The sequence below is a fragment of the Petromyzon marinus genome, chromosome 23, assembly GCF_048934315.1.
Source record: "Petromyzon marinus isolate PM22_M1 ecotype Great Lakes invasive population chromosome 23, UKy_Petmar_22M1.pri1.0, whole genome shotgun sequence".
In the NCBI taxonomy this organism is placed as follows: domain Eukaryota; kingdom Metazoa; phylum Chordata; class Hyperoartia; order Petromyzontiformes; family Petromyzontidae; genus Petromyzon; species Petromyzon marinus.
The window spans coordinates 7,708,831-7,725,043 of NC_133689.1; the positions used below are offsets into that span (position 1 = coordinate 7,708,831).

Consider the following 16,213-nt stretch of genomic DNA (forward strand, 5'->3'; position numbering starts at 1 on the left):
TTTGGAGTATTTGGACACTGTACATTTCCACGTGACAAGCCGCTTCGTTGAGCTGTCATTTGTGGCTAGATCCGTTCTGCAAAAAGAGCTTAGTACCTCAGTGCGCCTTACCTGGGGGGGGGTGGGGAAACAAAAGTTTGACCCTTGTGCTACGTGCTGTGCACTGGTCCTAGGGCAAGACGTCCGTGCAGCGGAGCAGCTACGAGCCGGTGTGGAACGAGCAGGTGGTGTTCACCGAGCTCTTCCCCCCTCTCTGCCGCCGCATGAAGCTACAAATCCGCGACAGTGACAAAGTCAACGACACGGCCATCGGCACTCACTTCATCGACCTCAAGAAGATTTGCAACGACGGGGATAAAGGTGCCCTCCCCCCCCCGCCTCGCTCGTTGGAATTGTGATTCACTCCAGTCACTTGCTGTCCGCTGGTCGGTCGCCTCCGTACGACCCTTCTGTAGCTGTTACCGTGAGGACTGTTACCACCATCTTCCTTCATCAATTAGTCCGCCCATGATGAGGACTCGGGTCCACCACGCTGACCATTTTGTCTGATCCACACAGCGTGTTCAACCACCACACTAAAGGTCACAGCTCTTCTCTCTCTCTCTGCGTCTCTCCACGCACTGCTCGACGTGAGAATTAGCTCCCATTATCTCTTTCCCACACGTTCTTATAGATGTCCTCAATGCGAGTAGCGTATTAACGCTCGCCTAGATTTAACCTCAGAGAGAATAAGACTGCTCCGATTTGAACTTGATAATTATGGGTACACATTGAGCAATCATCGGAAGGCAGCCTGTTTCTCTCTCCCACCTGAAGACGATTGCTTGCGTGGCGATAGAAACGTCTACATCAGTCTCCGCTCGTCCCACTGCAACGCTTCTCTGATCACAGTGCATCTGTATCTCTTGTTCATACTTCATATGACAGTTGTTTTTGCTCCGCTGTACTTTATTTAATCAGATTTTATCTTGTCATTCTATCCCAGGTCTCCCTTGACACTGAGATGATCCTAGGCCTCTTGAGTTCTCACCTGGCTAAACAAATAAGCGTAAAACTCCTCTGCCATAACTCCAGGACAGGGGGTCGCCAACCTGTAACAGACCAAGAGCCCAAAAAGTACCCATCCGTTCTGCAAAGAGCCAAGTGTATATGTATATAAGTGTGTGAATATATTGAAAGTTTTTTTGGCACAGCATGGGGAGACATTCATTATCCTTTGCTACTGCGGAAGAATGTTCCACGTTATACCCCTGCGATAGAGTCGCGTGTGGTGGATTAAAGAGCTGCATGTGGCTTGGGAGATACCGGTTGGCCATTACTGCTCTAGGAGATTATAAATCCAGAGAGGGGCAAACTCCAAATAAATGTCTGCTTATGGACCCCCCCCCCCCCGAATGAATCAACACCACAACTACCCCTTCTCTTCACTTAGCTCTCGACTGTGGCTGACCTGGCCACCTCCCCTAACCCTCGACCAGCCAAGGGGGACTCTGGTCATGCTGCAGTATTAGAGACAAAGCAGGATACAAAAACACATACAATCTTATTGCTGTACTTTTTAATACAATAGTAGATCATTTCAACACAATCGACTTGTTATGTACGTATGTTAAACTTCTTTCGCACTGTACGTAGCCAACCGTGCTAAGCGTAAGTGCGGGAAATGAATACGTAATAAATACGTAACTATTGGGCTTCGAAGTACGTGTTGACAATGAGTTGTTAGGCAGCTCCCTATTAGCACAATATCTTTTTTTGTGTATGATGTTACATGTTGTTTGTGTATGATGTTACATGTTTTTTTTTTTTAATATACATCTCACTTAAAATGTAACAATTATATTCAGTGGATAAGACGGGTGTGTTCGATTGCCTATCCATCACACAATAAAGCGCTTTGCCTTTAAAACAATTGGAAATGAATACCATATCAGCACCTAATGTCCATGTTAGATAACTAAACTGAGATGCGAGATGGTTGCTTTGAAGCCTTTGGTAATCCCTTGGAGTGAAGGTTGTTGAATATATATTGAGTTGGAAAGCTCCAGCCCAGCTACCAACGATTACACAAAAATCCCATGATCAATTTCTATTCTCACTTGACTTGGGTGCACACATCTCTTGGAGTGAGGAAACCGGAATCACTGACAAAGTGAAAGAAACACATATCTCCGCGAGCTAATCATTAACTGAATGTCTCTGCGCAGAGCAGGGAAGAGCAGTTCATGGGATGAGACATTCGTACAAGTCGTGCGGTATATTCCAACCTCGATGCCTATTCAGGATACATGGATGTACTGTCAGTAAGCTGTTCAGTTTCTGGTACAGTGCTTTGGAGATAATAACAGTGTTTGTGCACAATCCCATTGGTTTGCCTCTATCTATCTTCCTAATCTCAGATCATTTAACCTCCCACCATCTGCGTGCTTCAGTACACAAGGCTTAATCTGGATGTCTCAAATCAACCCCTACTCAATGAAAGGTCATTATTTGTGATTTGACCCCCCCCAATGTAAGCACTACTCACCTGCTCTCCCAGTTCAGGGCCAGACGTTTTTCTCCTCTTCTCTGCTGATTATTAATTGGATGTTCTTTCCACCCTCATTCTCTTTTCGTTATCTTGGAAACTTGTATTCCCTCCCCTCCTACTGCGTTATTTTATCTGAACATATTCAGATTTTGCGCAATAGCATGCTTTGTGTTGCACCAATACCAGAGGTTTATTCTCCCTTCCTTGGTAATCTAATGGACCCGGTATTCTGTCACTTCAATGTTCATTCCTGGTTCACATTGTCCTGAGTTACAGCTGGGTAGATGTTACAAACTCGATTGTGGTACATTCCACTGATCATGTCAGTCTTGCGGGAGTGCTATCACTGTATGGAGCAGAGATCTGGACTCGAAATATGCAGTTCAAAAATAAGTTGCTGGCATTTGAGGACGAGTGCATTAGACGCATGCAGGGCATGTTGTGGCGAAACAGGATAAAGCGGTTCAACAATCCACAAATGAGCATGCGAAAGGTGTTAAGGTGTTGCAGATATGGTTCGGCAAAGAACGTTTACTGGGTGGGACACGTATGTGCAGGACGGGTGAGGGCCGATTTGTCGAGACAGGCATTTGAGTGGTCTCCACGAGCCCAGGGCCCAAAGGGGAAATCCTCGGGCCAAACTTTGGGCAGATCCTGGAGGTCATGTGTCTGCTGTGCAGCAGCTGCAGGAACCTGGTGGCGGGTATAAAGTGTTGGCAAGGTTGAGGTGGCATCAACAGCTGTGGCTGCGGTGAGACCTTAAGCTAAACTAGACTTTCTTTAATTTTACCAGGTAAGGCCCTCCGAGCGATACAGCTCTTTTTCAAGAGCGACTTGATCGCAAACGATAGCTCAGCGAAGTGGCATATCACGTGGACATTTATTACAGCCAAATGCTCCAAACGCACATACAAACTCCAAATATACAGGCGTCAGGGTCGGGATCGAACCCACGACCTTCTGTATACCAGGCGAGGGAGATAACATCTCGCCAACGTGGGCACCCCTGATGCCATCGTCATCCCACACCCACCCCCCCCCCCCCCACCCCCCCTGCAGGATTTCTGCCGACGTTCGGCCCGGCATGGGTCAACATGTACGGCTCGACGCGGAACTACACGCTCATGGACGAGCACCAGGAGCTGAATGACGGCCTCGGGGAGGGCGTGTCGTTCCGCGCCCGCCTCCTCTTGGGCATCTCCATGGAAATCCTGGACATCACGTCTCCGGAGTTGAGCACCAACACCGAGATCTCGGTGGAGTCCATCCCTCACGTCGCCGACGTAAGCAAAGGGAGCCGCTTCGACGCCCTTCGTCCCTCTGGCAGGCTCGGTCGTTCACTCGTGGACATCGTGAAGCTCAAACTAGATTTGATGCTTTCGTTACTGCAGGAATTAATCTTTGTTTTTTTCGGTAAAGTCACGTAGAAATAAGAAAAAATTGAATTGCATAATATACGACGTTTCGATTGCGACACAAGCAATCATCATCAGGTAGAGGAAACACATAACCGCAGATATATATACAGACCTTAAGTAGGGGGAATTAACACAGATATACCAGGGGATACAGAGAGACGAAGCATCACACTAAATCAAACAGGGTTTAGCAAAATTTGGAAACTATATAAAGCAACACAGACGGTCGGCTAAAACACAATTAACGCATGGTTTGGTTGAATACGCTGTTTCAAAGATTGTTAAATTGTAAGTTAAGTGTGAAATTTAAGATAGTGATAGAATACTTACCGTAGAGAGACCTATGGGGGGAGACACGCGCACAGTTAAGAAGTAAAGTAACTCTGTCCCGAGGCTTTAAGAAGGCCAGAGATGGAGGAGGGCTAGGACTCATAGACAATGGGACACAAATTTGCATGATATAAGTTGTCAGGCACACACACAGAGAGGCACCCAGGTACACAACCATAGGTAGAGACAACACAGCGACATAAATCTAATTCAAGACACAAAGGTAGACACACCAGCAGAGAACACAAAGACATAGATTTCACACCTCCCCGTCGTGAATCCTGCTTCAAAAAAATATCCCAGAGCAGAAGGTTAACTGCTGCTGGACACAACCGCATTTGCCAATGTGATTTGTAACTTTGATGCTTACCCGCGTATCGAGAGTTGAATTTTAAAGTTCACTTTTATTGACAGATTGTGGCGTTGTCTTGCTGTGGTCTGGGACTGTTGTTGTTTTTGTTGTTTTGTTGCCTTGTCCAAGGCTGCATTTATTGTAGAAAAATCTATTTGTATTGATATACTTCATTTCATTTTTATTCTTAATTTTGTTTATTTTTAGTGACTTGCTTACCTTTCCTATACTTTACACTCCTTTCAGTTTTTGTATTATTATTGTAACTCTCTGATCCGCTCATACTGGGACATATGTGAAAAAGAGCTTCATAGCTCCTCGGATTCCTCCAGTATGCATAAAAATCCTGATTCTGCAGCACCTAACCGTGACCAGGGCTGTTTGCTTTAGCATTTGTCACATCCATGGGAACAGTCATCCACTGCTGGATCTAAAGCTCAATTTCAGTTGTTCTGCCACCATTGTCAAATGCATGTCGATGCACCGTGGAGTGCTCTTGACAATGACATCTGGGAATCTGAAGCAGCATTTGTTTCACAAGCCTGTCTCTGCCGAACGAGACCCAGCGGGTTAAAGCCATTCCGTGGTAACATCGCTTGAACAAAATGCTGCTTGATAACAGTGGTGTTGAAAAGACACGTGGGCTTATGGACTTACACACGACGTTTTTTTTTTTATGTGGTGACACAGATTGGTGGTTTAGTTACATGTGATGACGGCATTGGTTGCATTCGCGTTGAATAAAATACAAAGTATGAGCTAATGAGCAATTGGATGGCACTCATCTCAGTTGATGACGAAATTGAATATACCAAAAAGAACGTCGAATAGTCGTATTGTTACTTGCGATACCGACCTACATTTAACATGAATACATGTAATAGATGTATAAGATTTAGTTTGCTAAAAATGTTTTTGTATTTATTAGATGTTTTCGATTCATGAATTAACTTCTGCATGTCGTCCATCGTTCACTATCATCAATCTAATTCGGCGCACAAACTCTTTGAGAAAACATTTTCCAACACAGCTGTAGGGATAGATGATGATACAGCAGTATCATCAACAACAATACGATGTAAATTTCGATTTAAAACTTTTGTGACTGAAGCGATTCATATTCTTGGTTCTTTCGGTAAAGTCACGTCGTGATCATTTTATTGTTTTATTTTTCGATTGCAACACAAGCAGTCATGATGATGATTGCTTGTGTTGTGGCCGAAACGTCGTGATAATTTTATTGTTTTATTTGTATTATTGTATTATTTCCCTTCTATGTGACTTTACCGAAAGAACCAAGAATAACAATACGATCATTATTGGAAAACCTCATTTGCCAGTAACAAAATGTGATCATTGGTTTTTTACCCTTTTATCTGGCAACAAAACGGACACCTTTTTTACAAGGAGTCATGTTTACATTGACCACAATACCTACGGTCGGAACGCAAACAAAAACAACTCTGATAATGTATGTGGCACTGTCCTTGAAATTGATTGGACGAGGCTCTAAAGAAAGCTGCCTCGGGTGTGGACCAATCAATTTCAAGGACAGTGCCACATACATTATCAGAGTTATGTTTTTTGTTTGCATTGTGGTCAATGTAAACATGACTCCTTGTAAAAAAGGGTGTCAGTTTTGTTGCCAGATAAAAGGGTAAAAAAAACAATTATCATAACAATACAACAGTGACCATAGCAGGAGTTCTTCAAGGTACCCTTGGTTTTCAAGTGTAAGACTGTGCTCTTTTTAAAACCCCAGCGATACGAATATAATGGTGTTAAGTTGGGTGAACGAGCGGTCTGAAACAGCAAGAAAGTACCAATGGATATTCACAACAAACTTAACCTTACAAGTCCAATTCGTGCATTCATATCAAATTCACGTCAGTATCTCGAATAGCAATAACACTCTTGAACATTTTTTGGTATCTTTATTGTCGGACACCCTGTGTGTGTGTATATAAGAAGTATATATGTGTTTCTTGTCATACATGCATCGTGTGCGCCTCTTCCCTTGCGCGGACAGTCTGTAGCTGGAAAGATGGAAGAGTTTTTTTTGTTCGGAGCTTTCCTGGAGGCGACGATGATTGACAGGAAGATCAGTGACAAGCTGATCAGCTTTGAAATCAGCATTGGTGAGTTTCCACTCCCACACTGGAGCTGTGCTATCGATGTAGCTTAGTGACTGTCTGTCATTGTTAAGCTAAATGCAATTTTTTTGCAGTTTAGTTATGAAGTAACTGAGTTTAAGTTTGTCCTACTTCAGATGCTCTATGCCACGTAGTGAACGTGCAGCAATGCGCGGATTAAAATGTGTTCTCATGCTCACTCGACATCCGTCGAATTATTCTTACATGCATCTCTTTTGCCCAGTGCAGTTGTTGCCGTGCCATTGTTTCATGCAAAACCCAGCAGCCAACGTAGTTTTGCGCGAGCAACACATGGCAAAAAAAAAAATAGATACTTTAATTATTGAATTGCAACACCAATGCATGACACTTAATTGCATAAAAATGGGAGGTAAATTGTTGCACGTGGACTTGATGATATTGAATAATCACCGTGTAATATACGTATACCGCTTCCACCAACCTGCATGGACCAGTGGGTGAAGTATGGCTAAACACCTCCCATGACCAACACAGAATGGGGAGGACCCCCTCAAGCGTAGAGCTGTCCAAGGGATGAACATTTTTGTTACCTATCCTTTTTATTTTTAAACACTGTTGCTAAAAACAGGCCCAAAGACCCAGCATGTGAAACAGCACCGCAGGAATAAACTGAATGATCAATGTTGAAACAGATACGAGTGGAACACGTTTCTTTAATTGAGCAAGTTTATGCTAACTAGAGCTTGGAGAGAATAATACAATGATGGGAGGGAATTCTACAGTCGAGCAGTGTGAGGGAAGAAGCAAACAGAGAAGCATTGTGACCTGCTGTGTGGTGAGCAAGTGGGTGAGTTAGTGGGTTAGTGAGTGGGTTAGTGGGTGAGCAAGTGGGTGAGTGAGTGTGTGAGTAAGTGGGTTAGTGGGTGAATGAGTGGGTGGGTAGGTGAGTGGGTGAGTGAGTTAGTGGGTGTGAGAGGGTGAGTGAGCAGGTTAGTGAGTGGGTTAGTGAGTGGGTGAGTGGGTTGATGGGTTAGTGAGTGAGTGGGTAGGTGAGTGGGTGAGTGAGTTAGTGGGTGAGTGAGTGGGTTAGTGGGTGAGTGAGTGGGTTAGTGAGTGGGTTATTGGGTGAGTGAGTGGGTTAATTAGTGAGTTATTGGGTGTGAGAGGGTGAGTGAGCGGGTTAGTGAGTGAGTTATTGGGTGAGTGAGAGGGTGAGTGGGTTACTGGGTTAGTGAGTGAGTGAGCTAATGGATGAGTGAGTGGGTGAGTGGGTTACTGGGTTAGTGAGTGAGTGGGTAGGTGAGTGGGTGAGTGAGTTAGTGGGTGTGAGAGGGTGAGTGAGCGGGTTAGTGAGTGAGTTATTGGGTGAGTGAGAGGGTGAGTGGGTTACTGGGTTAGTGAGTGAGTGAGTGGGTTAGTGAGTGAGTTATTGGGTGTGAGAGGGTGAGTGAGCAGGTTAGTGAGTGAGTTATTGGGTGAGTGAGAGGGTGAGTGGGTTACTGGGTTAGTGAGTGAGTGGCTAGGTAAGTGGGTGAGTGTTGAGTGAGTGGGTTAGTGAGTGATGTATTGGGTGTGAGAGGGTGAGTGAGCCGGTTAGTGAGTGAGTTATTGGGTGAGTGAGAGGGTGAGTGGGTTACTGGGTTAGTGAGTGAGTGAGCTAATGGGTGAGTGAGCGGGTGAGTGGGTTACTGGGTTAGTGAGTGAGTGGGTAGGTGAGTGGGCGAGTGAGTTAGTGGGTGTAAGAGGGTGAGTGAGCGGGTTATTGGGTGAGTGAGAGGGTGAGTGGGTTACTGGGTTAGTGAGTGAGTCAGTTAATGGGTGAGTGAGTGGGTGAGTGGGTTACTGGTTTAGTGAGTGAGTGGCTAGGTAAGTGGTTGAGTGTTGAGTGAGTTGGTAAGTGAGTGAGTTGGTGAGTGAGTGGGTGAGTGAGTGGGTTAGTGAATGAGTTAATTGGGTGACAGTGGGTGAGTGAGTTGGTTAATGAATGAGTTAATTGGGTGATAGTGGGTGAGTGAGTGGGTGAGTGAGTGAGTTAGTGGGTGGGTGATTGAGTGGGTTAGTGAGTGAATTAATTGGGTGAGTGAGTGGGTGAGTGAGTGAGTTAGTGAGTGGGTTAGTGAGTGGGTTAGTGAGTGAATTAATTGGGTGAGTACTGTGACCTGCAGTGTGGTGGTGGATGATCCCAGTACGGCTGAGACGAAGCAGTCAGTCCGGTAGACCGAGTCATTACTCTAGGTTAAGGAATCAATGAGTGATGTTCAAGTCAACAGTGACCATAGCAGGAGTGATAAGGAGATGACTGACTGCCGGTGTACTTGTGCAGAAAATAATCAAATGCCTTTCTCACCTTATTAAACTATCAGGATGATGCTGGTGATGTTTATATTGATATAAAGAGTTGTAGCTATGACCCTTTTCACCTCTTTCATTCCAAGCCACATCAAAATTATTAATCAAAGCTTGATATTCGTAGGCCCGCATGTTGCTATGTTATATTTATAGCACGCTACTCAACCGATATATGTAATACTCCAGTATGGATATTTAAAAATATGTAAAGTTAATTTTAGATTGTTCTTAATTTGTGGAGGGTCTTACCTACAGTACACATGGGTGGATATAAAAACAGTTTATGTTATAATCTTTCCTCTGTCAATTTATGTCTTGCAACATTTCAGCTCAGTATGATCTCCAGAAGAGCTAATTTATCTATGCTGCATCATTGAATCAAGGTCTTCATAATATACATAATAATAATAATAATGAGATACACATTGTAAAAATACAAAACAGGTCGTGCGTGTATTATATACTATAAATTATCATAACAACGTTACAAAATCTAAATCATAAGAGGAGCCTGACAAGGAGATACAAGGCACAGTCACATCAGAAGATTTTTTTTTGACAATTGGGCTGGACAAATGAAGTTACGGTTGTAAGGACTTGTTAATCGTGTCAAATTCTACTTATGACATAGCCATAATAACACCCAGCGGGCATTAACTACATGGGAACGGTAGAGCAACTTAGCAACAAAGGCTGCAACGTGGGCCTACACACAAACACGACCAAAACAAAAGCTACCATCAACAAGTTAGCTGAACAAGTGGAAAACAATTGTTTGAGTAACACAGCTGGAAAATGCTCGCAAAATTCATATATCCAGGGCGATTGCGGAAGGCGGACCGGGATATTAAAACAAATATTGAGATAAAGGGGTGAGTGAGAGCAGGATCAAGTGCGTGTGGAAAATGTAAAACTTGATAATGAAAAAGCAACAAAGCAATTTGTATTTAAAAAAAATAAATCATTGCAAATTACCTGTCATGACCTATGGATCACAGACATGGACTCCTCTAAGCAAAGAAGCCGGAGAGATTAATGATGGCAATTAAACTGAGAGTCAGAGGAACGTACGGATCAGAGAACACGTGAATGTCTGTTGCAGCATCCCACTATATTGGTATATAATCAAGTGCAACTTGGAAGGCATTATTATTGATGTATTGTTTGTTCACAGGGAATTACGGAAACAGCTTGGATGGGCTGAACAAGTCAAATATTCTTGACCGCAGCGATGACGAGGACGAATACGACGAGGGGGATGAGGATGACGAGACTGAGCTGCTGAATGATGAGACGGATGATGCAGAAATGGATGACGACACGTCTGGGTCCTCCACTACCCCTTCCTATAAGCCGGAGACTAATGACAGGTATATATTAGCATTCACACAACAACAAGATCCACTTGAGTCTCGTGTCCGTTGTCCACTGGCACATCCGAATCACTGCAGCATTCAGCCCTTCACAGTAACACCTCAGGTGGCTTTGCCTGGTAGGGTGTGGATGGTTTAGTTTTATTTGTCTGTGTTTTTGGGTGATTTATTTGCCTTTTCTGTACTTTGCACTCCTATTATGTGTTTGTACTGTTTGTTGCTGTAACGTTCTTACCCACCCCTACTGGACATTTGCGACAAAGAGCTGCTTCACAGCTGATCGGATCCCTCCACTCTGAATAAACATTCCGATTCTGAGTGACAGGTGGTTTTCCACCGGCATTTTACAGAGCCAAGTGAGAAACCAAACCGGGAAACGGGGCCAGAGGCAGGGTCAATCGTTTTATGTCACACGTCGTGTCAGGCAGTGCACTTGAATGCGTGACGCTGACGTCAAACGGGCATTCCGTGTTTTCGCCAGAGAAACGTTTTTGGTTCCGCAGTGGGGATGAAAAAAAAAATCCGCTTCCACCAAATGTTTGTGCTCGAACTTCCGCACTAATAGGAAATAGTTTTTTTTTTTGTAAATTATGTCCCAGGAATATTTGACATCGGCTTGCAGCAAGTTGAACCATGTTTGTAATTCTGTCGATAACATTTTTTTTGGGGGGGGTGGGGCTGTGAGAATTGAGCGGATTGGTGTTGGCAGGTGGTTTGACTCTATTGAAACGGACTCGGAGCGAGCGCACCGATCACTGGACTCTGCGGCCGTGTAAATATCAGCAGACACTTTAGCACACCCAGGCTGTGCAATAAACAGTGTCTGATTACCTGATGGTCGTGAGTAATTACACATTGACTAATTATCAAGTGTGTCACGGTCGGGATCCTTGGTGTGAAAGCTACCCAAAACAAATAAATCCCTCGACAGTCCATGTCAAATGCCCTTTGCTCAAGTTTAATTAAACTCTCTACAGAAGCACAGATCGTGACATAAACCGGGGAGATGATTACATCGCAGGATCATAACATGATGGAGGCGGCTAGGGGAGGCATTTGTACAGCAGTGGATTGACCGCGTCTGATTAAATTGCGATGATGTCAGAATGCACATTGGGCTCAGGTGCCCAGTCTTGCGGTATTCCAGAGCTAACCTGTGCCCACGTTGACGGCTGTTTGCTGGCAGGCAGTACTTCCACATGCCTTACTACGAGCAGAAGCCGTGCGTGTACGTGCGGAGCGCGTGGCACGACCAGCGACGGCGTCTCTACAACTCCAACATCATCGACAAGATCGCCGACAAGCTGGTACGTGCGCGTTGGCCATGCTGCCCCCGATGCGGTGCCCCACACTTAATGACGCGCAGGGTTTGTTGGTGTGTCCAGGGACGGGTGCTGTGCGAGACACCAACGTGATCGTAACGATTTAGCACGCGTGGTATTGGCGTCATACCTACAGCGCACCATTATCACGAAGGCGCAACGCATCACAGACGAGTGTAGTATGCCAGTTGGAGGCGATATTTGCTTTGTGATTATATCCGGTTAAGCAATTGGTGAGTCATTTAACAAATTCGGGAAAGTTGGACCATGGGAGTCGCGCACACACGAGCGGCCTACTCTTTATCGAATAACATCGCGGGATATGTTAACGTCCACCGTGATGCAGATGGCGCGCGGTATATGTGGTCAATGTGCTCATGGTGTGAGCCAGGGTGTGGTTGCTTGGCTCAAACGGCGAACCTCTGCGACAAGCGGAGAATTCAGTACGACATTTGACTTGGAGGCGACGGCACAGCAAGCTTCTTTCTGAACTTGTTGCCTTAAATTTTGACTTGAAACTTTCGTGACTGCAGGAAAGTTCTTTTGGTAAAGTCACGTAGATAGAAAACAAAAGATAAATTAAAAAATAATAAAAAATAAAACGGGAATAAATTGAAATTAATAAAATTATAAAAAATATTTTAATTTTATTATTTTTCTTTTCTATCTACGCGACTTTACCGAAAGAACCAAGAATTTGAGCTTGTTGCCTGTTTTGCTCATGCGTCAGTCGTCTACAGGCACTCAAAATCTTCATCCACATGCAAAGAAAAAAATACTCAACCAACAGATTTGCCTAAAATATTTACGAAATACAACCCGCGTGAAAGTGCGATTCAATGAGGACTTCTTCCCATGTGAACTGGACAATGAATCAATTGCTGCTGCAGCAGCAAATAATGCTGTCACGTGTCGCAACGAATGTACATGCTGCAGGAGGAGGGCATCAGCGATGTCTTGGAGACGATGAAGATGGAGAGGCCACACCCAGAGCGGAGGCTGCGAGGAGCCTTGGAGGAAATGAGCGTGGGTTGCAGGTGAGGGAGAGTGAGTCTGGAGGGCGCTGAGCAGAGCCGCCGAGACCGCGTGCGGAGAATCACCTCCGATTTCCTGCCCCCGCGCCTCCGATTAGCATGTTTGGCTACTTACAGTGTCGGTGTCACTGCAGGGAATTTCTGGATGAATGTGGCTTTTGCTGTTTGAGATGCAGACTGAGCATATGAGCAAAAGAAAATTAGGATTTTTGTCCCTAAAAAAGTGTTTTTTCTAATGATTAGTTTATACATCTTATGCTTATTCTGTAGCCCGTCATATAATGTAATGTTAAATTACTGATGTGCATTGATATTGAACTGGCAATGCTGGATATCTGTAAAAAAGAAATCATCAGATTCCTCCAGTATAAATACTTATTCTGAAATTGAGCACCAAAGTGTGCGTGAATCTGTGTGCGAGTCTGGGAATATGTTCAGTATACTACACTCGTATCTTTTGCGACTGTCACTCGTGTATTGATGATTGCATTGGTCTTAATTTCACTGTCGGTTTTTCTGATGTAATAAAAAATACAATTTCTTTCAGCCGATTCCTTACCCTTGCCAACAAAGATCCATCTGCATTCGGGCGCACGAGATTGGACCGGGACCGTCTCAAGATATGCATGAGGGAGCTTGTAAGAAGCATTAAACATTACTATACCCTCGCCGGAATATATTACGCTCAGAATATATTTCCCACTTGGTAATGAAGTTCACGTATTGACCGCGATTGTGTCTGTGCGTCAGTGGCATAGTGGTTGTCACACTGTGATTCAACTCCCGGGGGTTCATAGCTATGCAAAGTGTGAGTGACAATTGGCATCTGAACTTGGCTTGATCCGCCACTAAGTTGACTCAGCCTAAAATGTATGTCAAGTGCTGTACATTTTTTGAGAAATATAAAAAAAAACGTGTTCAACACTTTCGAAAATTATACACATTAAGCTAATTATACATATTAGACATCATATATTACTTGTTAATTGACGTGGGTTGCAAAAACATCTATGCATTTATATTCTTAGCTCTTTGGTAAAGTCACGTTGAAGGGAAACAATAAAATAATAAAATATATATAAAACAATAAAAATTCTCACGACGTTTCGACCATAACACAAACGGTCATCATCAGGTTTGTGTTATTGTCGAAACGTCGTGAGAATTTTTATTGTTTTATATACATTTTATTATTTTATTGTTCCCCTTCAACGTGACTTTACCGAAAGAGCTAAGAATATGAATTACTGCAGTCACGAAAGCTTTAAATCAAAATCTATGCATTTAATTTCGAATTCAGCCGAGAACTAATACAAAATAAATGTGCTGGTTCAAAGCATTTCATATTGGCTAGAGGTCACTACTTTACCTGACTTTTGGACAAAAATAATGCTCCACTCCGTGAAGTAAAAAAAAAACTCTCGTTTTTATTGGCAGAAAACTGCATCACAGTGCCATTTCTGCATGGCCTTGTAGAGAGCACGTGCTTATTGAGTGTGTCGTCCCTCGAGCCAGAACACGCGAGAGTGACTTGAATATGCTCGCTCTCTCGCTCTCTCTCTCTCTCGTTTTACTCCCAAAGGAACAGATGGGCCCGCAGGCAAAGAGCCTGGTGAAGCAGGTGAAGCGGGCCAACCTCAAGGAGCGGCTCAAGACGGCCGAGGGCTTCCTGCAGAAGCTCCGGTTCCTCGCCGACGAGGTGCCGTTCCTTTGGGCCGCGAAACCAAAAAAATAAAACCCACGCAACTGGGCGGTGCAGCCGATGAGCTTGGACGCGCACGGACGCGTATACACACAGCGCCTCATTCCACCCGGCACACCACATCCAGTACGCTTCGCTCAGCGGCCGCGTTGATGGCCGCGGTGGTTGGAAACCCACGGGTTCCGCTGCGCTGATGTAAGTTGGCGAAGAACCACACGTTGCGCCAGCTATGAACCGCCTGCGTCCGTGTGGCACCTGTTTTGTACCCCTCCCCCGCAGCCCCAGGACAGCATCCCGGACATCTTCATCTGGATGCTGGTCAACAAGACGAAGCGCGTCGCGTACGCGCGCATCCCCGCCAAAGATATCCTCTATTCCATCGTAGAGGAGGAGACGGGGAAGGACTGCGGTAAAGTCAAAACGCTTTTCCTTAGGGTAAGAGCTAAAGCATTCCCTCTCTTTCAGACCACGTCCTCCAGCACGGCTGCGTACCCCCGGTTGAAAATGCCAGCACCCAACCACCCCTCCACCGTTCCACCCCAGCAGAGGTTAACAGACGTGCAGGGCACCTGTGACCCTTCGCAACCGTGCAGTGGAAACGCCACACAGCTTCATTGGCTTGTGGTGGTCATTGTGCTTGAAGCCGGCTGCATTCTTCTTCGAGTAGATTACCCAGGAAGGTGATTAGTAAGAGAAAATATTGTCAATAATTATTCAATGTTATGACTGCAAGTGATATGGTCAAACTAGAGCGACAGGAATTGTAAAGTCCTCGTTGCTCATTTCGTTTTTGCAATTAGTGGCCTGTCCTGTGAACTTTAGTATTGATTGAATTCGACATCTCCGACGAAGTAACAGGAGGGAAACGCTGCAATTTGAATAGCTCGTGCACACATCGACAGCCACACCAGATGCCTCTCTTCGCACATTAAAGAACGTCCCTTGTCTTGTTTTTGCAAACAAAAAATATGTACAGACGTGTGCATCGCCAACAGTGAAGCATATTGCCAAAGCAACATGGTTTAGCCATTTCATTCAGATGTTCAATTTATCTCCAATAAATAATGGGTCCACATGCAACACAACAAGCACATGACTTTTACTGTTGCATTTTATAGAAACAGAAACATATTTTATCGTATTCTCCGGATTTTAAGATGCTCTGGAACGTAAGACCCAAAAACTTGTGCCCAGTGTCGGAAAGGTTATCATAATCTGGTCACACTCACACACATATGCACGTACCACCTACCGAATTACAAAATTAATCCCCCCACCCCCCGAATTTTTGCTATTAAATACAGGGGATGAAAGTGCACCTTCTATATCCAGACAATACAGTTATGTTAAAATCTGCCCACCTGATTAATTTGCCCAGTGCATGCTTTGACCCCAAGTCTACCGTTGAGGACTCATTACGGCAAGGCAAAAACGTGAGCATTTTAATAACTCACAGTGCAGAAATACCGCACGTGGTTCAGAAATCGGCTGCTTCCACTGCTGGGTGTAAGAGGTTTTTTTTATTCGTTACCTTGTTTGATTTAAAAAATAAAATACCTTATTGAAGAGAGAAGTCTGACCTTACAGATGTTTCCATTACAGATAAATAATTTGACCGCCATTCTCAGCGTCTCTGCTACTTTGATGTCTGTTCCTGCATATTTATAAATTAACCTTTCTTTTATGGAA

General features: G+C 44.4%; 1 protein-coding gene across 5 annotated transcripts in view; it reads left to right on the top strand.

Annotated features, from left to right (window-relative positions):
• The window catches only part of LOC116945255 (otoferlin-like), a 203,638-nt gene that overhangs the window by 96,527 nt on the left and 90,898 nt on the right, over positions 1–16,213 (top strand). For all 5 annotated transcript variants that reach the window (XM_076069000.1, XM_076068999.1, XM_032959605.2 and 2 more), the window contains 9 exons: positions 174–360; positions 3,590–3,813; positions 6,660–6,768; positions 10,268–10,463; positions 11,653–11,773; positions 12,725–12,825; positions 13,370–13,460; positions 14,405–14,521; positions 14,804–14,959. In XM_076069000.1, the coding sequence (XP_075925115.1) occupies positions 174–360; positions 3,590–3,813; positions 6,660–6,768; positions 10,268–10,463; positions 11,653–11,773; positions 12,725–12,825; positions 13,370–13,460; positions 14,405–14,521; positions 14,804–14,959 (1,302 nt within the window). The remainder of the gene's footprint in view (positions 1–173; positions 361–3,589; positions 3,814–6,659; positions 6,769–10,267; positions 10,464–11,652; positions 11,774–12,724; positions 12,826–13,369; positions 13,461–14,404; positions 14,522–14,803; positions 14,960–16,213) is intronic.